At 56.3% G+C, this 8,038-nt stretch overlaps 1 protein-coding gene across 2 annotated transcripts in view; it reads left to right on the top strand.

Moving 5' to 3' along the window:
* EVX2 (even-skipped homeobox 2) overlaps nt 1-8,038 on the top strand; it is a 9,938-nt gene continuing 1,900 nt past the window's right edge. Inside the window, exons 1-4 of one of the 2 annotated variants that reach the window (XM_019839122.3) lie at nt 1-1,026; nt 2,014-2,879; nt 3,808-4,106; nt 5,441-8,038. The exon at nt 5,441-8,038 is cut by the window's right edge and continues 757 nt beyond it. In XM_019839122.3, coding sequence (XP_019694681.2) covers nt 2,453-2,879; nt 3,808-4,106; nt 5,441-6,163 — 1,449 coding nt within the window. In that variant the 5' untranslated portion in view covers nt 1-1,026; nt 2,014-2,452 and the 3' untranslated portion in view covers nt 6,164-8,038. The remainder of the gene's footprint in view (nt 1,027-2,013; nt 2,880-3,807; nt 4,107-5,440) is intronic. The other variant, XR_002744847.2, reaches the window with a different exon arrangement.

The raw sequence follows: 8,038 nt of genomic DNA, 5'->3' as shown, positions 1-8,038 counted from the left end.
GGACTAGGGAGAGGGTACCCTTCCCTGAGACAGCGACTTCTTTTTGCCAGGAGCACCCTACCAGAGGTGGCAGAACTGGGGGCCTGGACTGTGGAGCAAGGAGGGAGAGGTGGGGGTGTCCACAAGACTAATCTTTGACCGCGTTAATGGCCAGAAAGCCGGCTCGAGGAGGGGTCATAGTGCTCGGAGTCGTGTGGCCTCGAGGATAGGGTGGGAGGCGGACGCTGAGTCAAGTCATGTTCTGGGTTCCCGACGCCCCCTCTGCGGCCCCCCCCCAACTCTGTAGCCACCGCGTGCCTATCCAGCTTTCCATTTCTCACCTTGGGGGAGAATTCCGTTTATTACCTACAGAGGTGGAATTGATTTTCTAAGCAAAGCTCGCGTTGTTGAAGTAAGTTGGCGCCGAGGGGAACAGGAGAGAAACTTTTGGCATTGACTATGTGTATAAATGTATATAAATATATTTAACACCTCGTCTCCCCTTACATTCCTGACGCGCCCCCAACGGGTTCAAGGTTAAAAGGAAAGCGCCAACGGAGAGATGGGCAAATAGATTCTGGGTTTGCCCCTAACACACCCCAATGTGCTGGGTGTGGCGGCACGGAGGAAGAAGGGGGGCTGGGTTGGGGTCTGAATTGGCGCCGAGGCGAGGATGCAAGACCCGCGCCGGGCGCCCAGATTGCCAGGGTCTCTCGGCCGCTTCGGAAGCTTGCAGGCGACCTCTGTGTCCTGTCCCTATCTTCTCGTTCCCGCCTGTGGCCGCGGATTCTCCTCTTTTGCTGCTGGCTGGCAGACCCGCACGCATTGGGGGTCCGGACAGGGTGGGGCGCAAGCGCAGGAGGAGATGTGCAACGGCCTTGAGTGAAGATTGATCTTCGTTAAAATGGTTGCCACCGGCGTCATTATGACCATCAAAGTTATCGCCAAGAGGCTCAGCCGCCAAGCTCAGGCCGCAAGAAGCAGCAGCAAGGCTGGTCCGCGACTCTCCGCGCCCGGGCTCAGCACCGGGAGTACTCAGGGCCACAGGTAAGAGGCCTGGTTGGGGGAGGAGAGGAAGGAGAGAAGAAAGAGCAGTGGAGAAGGGAGGACAGCGGGATGGTAGGGGAAGGAAGCTAAGTCCCTTCTTTCCCCCTTTGACCTAGAAATTCGGCAACTTTGCCACAAATAATTCGATTTGCGGAGGGAGGGGGAAAGTTGGCAACGCAAAAAGTGGATCTGGGGCGGCCCATATGGCGTTGTAAATCGCGACTGTGTTTAAAGTTAGCTGTCGAATTCTACTATGAAATCGTCCAGCCGAGTTCGTTTCCCCCAGGGAAAATGCGTAGGCGAGAAGCCTATCCATCAGCAGGGTTATAAAAGTAAAAAACCCAGGACTTCAAGTTCAGTACTCACTCTGCAAACGGTGTTAAAAAATCAGAGAGGACCTAATGATTTCCGTTTGGAGGCGCGGGCCCAACGCACCTCCCCAGCCACGTAGCACTAAAATGCTTTCAAAACTCTATGATATTTCCTTTCCCTTTCTCTGTCTCTCTCTCAGTCTCTCTCTCTCTCTCTCTCTCTCTCTCTCTCTCTCTCTCTCTCAGCTGGGGTGGGAGGAGAACAGCCACGCTGAGGCGAAGCAGTGGGGAGAGAGAAAATTAGACATCCTATTTGTTAAATAAAATACATATTTGATTCTAAAATTCGAAAGATAAGTAATCCAGACAGGAGCGCAAGGTCTTCTCCTTACGCAACTCTTCTACATCCTCCCTCTTGTCCCCTCCCTTACCCCCTCCCGCTTGTAAATGTTAAAAAAAAAAAAAAAAAAAACCTTCCCGACGATCTACTCTGGAAAATCAAAGCATTATCTATTATTTAACACGTATCTGTGTCCGAGGAAAAATGAGGAAGGCGCTGCATGATTAGGACCTAAGGGGCAACCCAGCAAACTGAGAGCGTAATGATGCCCCTAAATGAAGGGGGAAATGTGCCGCGGCGCGCTCTATTAATCAGACTGTCAATTTCACCCCCGAGGCCAAACCCCCGGGCGAACAGAACCGGCTCTGAGCGGGCAAAGGACCGGAGCCTTCCTCCTCACTTCTTGTCTCTTCTCGCCTCCTACCTGGATCTATTTGTCTGCTCCGAAGCTGCCTTCATTACCCACTGACAGGAGCGTGTATTTATTTGCTTATAAACCTGTTACAATAAATGATTATTCGAACGGCGTCATTCGTACCTTAATGACGAGCGAGCGCTACTTTTTGATGAATGACATCTCGGGCTCGGAAGGATGTATGGGTCATTTTGACCAGTCATTCCCTCGCTCTGGCATCCCACAATTTTTCCGCCTCCCTCCAAAAGAGATAATAATATTTAGAGGCGCTCGCTGGGGCTGAATGAGAATTAGCCCTAGGCGCAGCCCATCATTAGGACGGGACAGCCGGGCCACTGTGACATTTTTTAGAAAGCTGAGATGATGGAAAGAATAAGAAAAGAGATGATTCTGATGGAGAGGGGGCTGCACAGCCCCACGACCGGCAAGCGGTTCTCCAACTTATCCGATTCGGCTGGCAATGCTGTGCTCGAGGCCCTGGAAAATTCGCAGCACCCGGCTCGCCTCAGCCCGCGCCTGCCGTCCGCCCCCCTGCACGGCGCTCTGGGAGACCTCCCTGCCAAGGGCAAATTCGAAATAGACACTTTGTTCAACCTGCAGCACCCGGGCAGCGAAAGCACCGTCTCCTCCGAAATCTCGTCCGCCGCCGAAGGCCGTAAAAAGCCGGGTCATTATTCAGAGGCGGCCGCCGAGGCGGACATGAGCAGCGACGTGGAGGTGGGCTGCTCGGCGCTGCGCTCCCCTGGCGGCCTTGCTGCCGCGCCGCTCAAGGAAAACAATGGCAAAGGTAACCGCGCCGCCCTTGCCGCGCTCTCTAGTCCTATCCTCCCGGTTCTTCCGCGGCCCCTGCTGGTCCTTCCTACTGCCTTTGCCCCTAACCGACCCTCCGCAGGCAAGCTGCACCCAGCGGGCTCGAGCGGGGGCGGGACGCATGCTGGGAACCTTGCCCTCCTGCTCTGCTCCTTGAGCCTCCCAGCGAGGCGCAGGCCTGGGAGGTTCCAGGCCCGCGCGCCCGCCCGCCCGCCTTCGCCCGAGTCAGTGAAAATGTTTCTTCGGGCTGGTCTAAAAGCCCATGCGAGCTGGCCGACCTCTAGCCAACCGCTGAGTCGCGCTAAGGGAAGGGTGCCCCGGGTAGCTGCTCTGAACCCCCCTTGCCCCTGATTCCCCAAGGCCGAGTGGAGGGGGCATCCTGAGTAAGTCGGAGGGAGCCTCGCCGGGCGCCTCTGGGAGACCCGCTTGGGTCAGCGGGAGAAAGAGTTGAAAAGTAGAGTCCACCCCCTAATGGTTCGGGTTTGAGCTGCTGCTGTCTTTTGAATTCTAAAAATATTTTTAACCAAACCCAAAAGACCATCAAAGAATGGTTGGAAACCCTACAGAAAGCTGACCTGCCATCTCCTGACCATGGTAAACCTAGAGTTTACCAAACTACGCCTAGATGTAAGCATTTTCCCTTGGCCACTTTTCCTCCTGAGTTGAAAATTTCTAATTATTAAGAAAAAAAGAAACTTCCTAATTGAGTTCCTATTATTTGGCTAAGAAGGGCTCCCCAAACTTTATTGATTCCATTCACGGCAGCAATTTGTAAGCATGACAGACCCCATCAATTCAGGCAGCTTCTTGCCTTTCTCTCCCGGCTTCCCCCATCCGCGCTCAGCTCCAGCGCGGAGATCTTGGCCCTACAGTGACTCTCGCGCTGTCGGCCGTTTGTTTGCCAGGGTACTCGGAGAGCGGCTCCGCCGCGGGCACCACGACGTCTGCGTCGGGCTCCGGCCTTGGCAGCCTGCATGGAGGCGGCGGCAGCGGCAGCGGCGGCGGCGGCGGCGGCGGCGGCGGCGGGGGCGCGTCGCTGGGCGGCTCCGGCTCTGGCGCGGATCAGGTGCGGCGCTACCGCACGGCGTTCACCCGCGAACAGATCGCGCGCCTGGAGAAAGAGTTCTACAGGGAGAACTATGTGTCGCGGCCCCGCCGGTGTGAGCTGGCCGCTGCGCTCAACCTGCCCGAAACCACCATCAAGGTATCGATTCCAGCACGCGCCTTTTCTAGACTCCCCCGGGGGGGGGTGTCTGGGTTGGTTTTTGTTTCTCCTTTCTCTTTCCTGGGTGGCCACATTTAGCTGAGGGCCTGAAAATCTGCGGGGTAGAGTCACCAACGGAATTGGTGTATTTGTTTCTCAGCTGCCGCATCCGAAGGGTTGGCCGGCCTGGCTGACCTGGGAAGCCCGGGGAATGGCGGAGCTGATGCCGGAAGCACTGGCCTCTGTTCAATTTTGCCCAGCCGCCTGCCCAGGTGCCCCTAGCCCATGTCCATGGCCCCACTTTCCCCTCGGCGGCAAAGCCGGCTGGTCTTTGTTCCTCTGGCACGAACCCTAGGTGAAACTTTTCATCTGCTCTTGATCTTGGAGATTTATTTTCCACATAAATCGTTACAACATGGAGGAAGGAATACTGTATTTTAAAAATCGATTGGGTTCAGAAAGTAGTTTCCTAAACATTTTTTTCTCCTGGGCAGCAGGAAAAAAGCAACCTCCTGGGGAAGGGAGACTACAACGAAATTGTCCTTACTTATATATCTCTAAGTGATTCATTTTATTAACCTGGGAGCGATAGCTGGGAGGTTGGGCGATTTGGCGAACGCTTGGCGGAGGATCTCACACTCTAGAAAAAGCAAAGAGGAAGCTCCAACGGATAAGGGAGGTTGTGGAAGTCTCCCTTTGGTTTGATCGGGCTTTCTTTAATTTAGAGTTGTGACGAGTGATGTCTTCATTAGACTGTCTTGGGAGGGGTATAACAGTCCCTTTCCCAGTTTAAGAGGATGTTGTTCCCGCCACTCACTTGAGGCAAACGATTCCAACAAAAATCATCCCTTCAGTATCAAAATCGTACCCGTGCCCTTGGGGCAGGCCCTTGCAGCTCAGAGGACTCAAGACCTCGAGCGGCGACCTTTTAGAAAAGCTGCCGCGGTAGCCCCTCTTCAGCGGTGGCCTAGAATCCCGTGCAAATCCTGGGATTGAGAGACCGGTGCTCAGCAAGGCTGGGCACCAGTGGGTGGCGGGAAGGAGAGGGAAGGTTGCGTTGGGAACCGTAAAACGCAGCGGAGAGTAAGGGAGCAGGAGCCGCAGCAGTCGGGCACAGGGCAGAAGATTATTTTTGCTGAGGAAGGTGTGCCCACTCCTGTTCCCACTGCCTCCCTCACTGCCAGCTGGGAGAGTAGGGGGTCTCCAAACTGGGCCGGGTCGAAGGGGAGTAGGTCAGGCCTTTCGGAGGTCCGAGAAGGGTGCAGAGGCCCAGGGAGGGGGCTGAGGCCTCAGGGCACTCCCTAACTCGGGCCGCGGTGCGGCTCTCCCTTCAGGTGTGGTTCCAGAACCGGCGCATGAAGGACAAGCGGCAGCGCCTGGCTATGTCGTGGCCGCACCCGGCCGACCCCAGCTTCTACACCTACATGATGACGCACGCGGCCGCCACCGGAAGCCTGCCCTACCCCTTCCACTCGCACGTGCCGCTGCACTATTACCCGCACGTGGGTGTCACGGCTGCGGCCGCGGCGGCTGCGGCCTCCGGCGCAGCGGCCGCGGCCTCGTCGCCCTTCGCCACTTCCATCCGCCCGCTGGACACCTTCCGTGCCCTCTCACACCCCTACTCCCGGCCGGAGCTGCTGTGCAGCTTCCGCCACCCGGGCCTCTACCAGACGCCCGCGGCCGCCGCGGGGCTCAACAGCGCGGCCTCGGCCGCCGCGGCTGCAGCAGCTGCGGCGGCTGCGGCCTCCTCGGCCGCGGCGGCCGGGGCGCCCCCCAGCGGCGGCTCCGCGCCCTGCTCGTGCCTCAGTTGCCACAGCAGTCAATCCGCCGCGGCGGCCGCAGCAGCGGCCGCGGCGGCCCTGGGCTCCCGGGGTGGCGGCGGCGGCGGCGGGGGTGGCGGCGGCGGCGGCGCGGGGGCCGCCGGCGGCTCGGACTTCGGTTGCAGCGCCGCGGCTCCTCGCTCCGAGAGCGGCTTCCTGCCCTACTCAGCCGCCGTGCTTAGCAAGACCGCCGTGAGCCCGCCGGACCAGAGGGACGAGGCACCGCTCACCAGATAACTACGTCGCCGCCGCCAGGGGGCCGTGCCCGGGGGTCCCCTGAGCGCCCCCGCGCCCTCCGCGCGCCTACGTGCCCTCTGCGCGCTGCCCGCTGCCAAAGCTGCCGCCAGGGGGCGCCCTGGCGCGGGAGGCCGAAGGGAACTTGCCCCGACCGAATTGGGGGAAAGAGCCGCGCAAAAAACCCGGCGGTGTGCCCTCAAATGATTTCTATTTTTGTATTGGCTACCCAGCAGCATCTTTTCCTCTAAGTGTTTCCCACCGCCCATGCCCCGTTTCCCGCCTCTGTCCGGAGCTCTTGGTCTTCCCGAAGACAATCCCCTCGCCCTCAAACTGGTCCTCAGAGGTTTGGGGTCCTGGCTGTAAGCCCTCCTGAACCACGTGGCCAGAAGCAACGGAGAGCCACAACAAAGAGAGGGGGGAATGCTGTGCGCTAGTGCTTTGTGCGGAAGGGCAAGTCGCCCCCGAGGTTCCTGCGGCTGCTCTTTTTCTTCCACCCTTTCTTTTCTTTACACGAGGGTGAGGGGAGGTGGCAATTTTTCTCTCAGCCTGAGCTTGTTAGGGGCCCTGTCCGCGGGGAGCGGAGGAAGGGAGGTCTGAGAAGGCCAGGAGGGCGGACGGAGAGCGCGGGCGGCTGCGGGTGTGCGTGAGATGGTTTACCGCGTGCGGGAGCAAGGCCGGCGGGGGCCCTGGCGGTCTTTCCTGCCCGGGGAAGGGCAAAGCCGAGGCAGGAAGGAGTGGTGGTCTCGCCTCCCCTCTCGGCCCTCCGCTGTTCTCTCTTTTGATCTTTTGGTGTGGGATGCAGGCGTCTTGCATATTTTCAGCAAAAAGCAATGGCTAATAAGGGTGCCACAGCCTGGCCAGAAAAGGAAAGAGAAACGAAAGAATGGGGAGGGGTAAGATTGACAGATCGTTGTAATGTTTGAAGAAGCGTTTCCAGCTCAGTTTTCCAACTACCGGGTTCCACTCGATCTGGGAAATACTTGAATCTCTAGATATATATTATCCTGAAGCATTTCCTTAGACACTTTTCTAAGTTCGAACTCGATTCCCCTCATTCCTTCCCCTCCTCGTTTTCCTTTTGCTCGGGCAAAATGGTTCTTGGCATCTTTCTCACGCATGTCTATTGCGCTTTCGCCTCTGCAAAGCCATGGATGGGTTGCTGAGACCCATTCTGCCAACCCCGGCTACTGGAGGGGTTTCCTTGAACTTGAAGAAAGGCACATCAAAACCCACCAGTGTTAACTGCCACGTCAATTTTGATGCTAATAATGTGCAGATTATGACGAAAATTGCCAATCATGCTCTCTGATGGACCTCCTTTGAATGTGGAATTGGAGAAAAGTTCCCCGCACGGAGACCTGCTGTCAAGTACTAACAACCCGCTAAGGGAAGTCATTAGGAGAGACGGATAAGAGACTCGGTACATAAAACATTGTTCTTGGTGCATAGAATGTATGTTACTTAATGTTATCTCTGTTACCTGAAGTGATTTCGCAGAAGAAAGCCACGTTCTTATCATCTCAATTGCCAATTTTCATTTTGGTAACTCGGACGCCCTGGGTAGACTTTTCTCTGTTAAGTTGATATTCCACCAATGTGAACAGCCTCATTAAATCAAGCCCAGATATTTCCATAATGCTCCCCGCAGAGCCACTTCGCTCCTCACATAATGAGATTTTCTGAAGAGTTGAAGCCCTAAAATAACTTGCTAGTGCATGTTTAGACCCAATGAAGTGGGTATGTGTGTGTATTAAAATGTAGGTGTGCTACCTACATATCCTTGTGTATATATGTATGTATATATGTATATGTATGTATATACATATATATCCATTCTCTTAAGCACATACATATGTAAGAGATGCGCACACATTC

This window comes from Felis catus, chromosome C1 (assembly GCF_018350175.1).
Source record: "Felis catus isolate Fca126 chromosome C1, F.catus_Fca126_mat1.0, whole genome shotgun sequence".
NCBI classification, from domain to species: Eukaryota; Metazoa; Chordata; class Mammalia; order Carnivora; family Felidae; genus Felis; species Felis catus.
The sequence above is the reverse complement of the archived record's forward strand: the minus strand, read 5'-3'. Positions and strand labels throughout refer to the sequence as shown.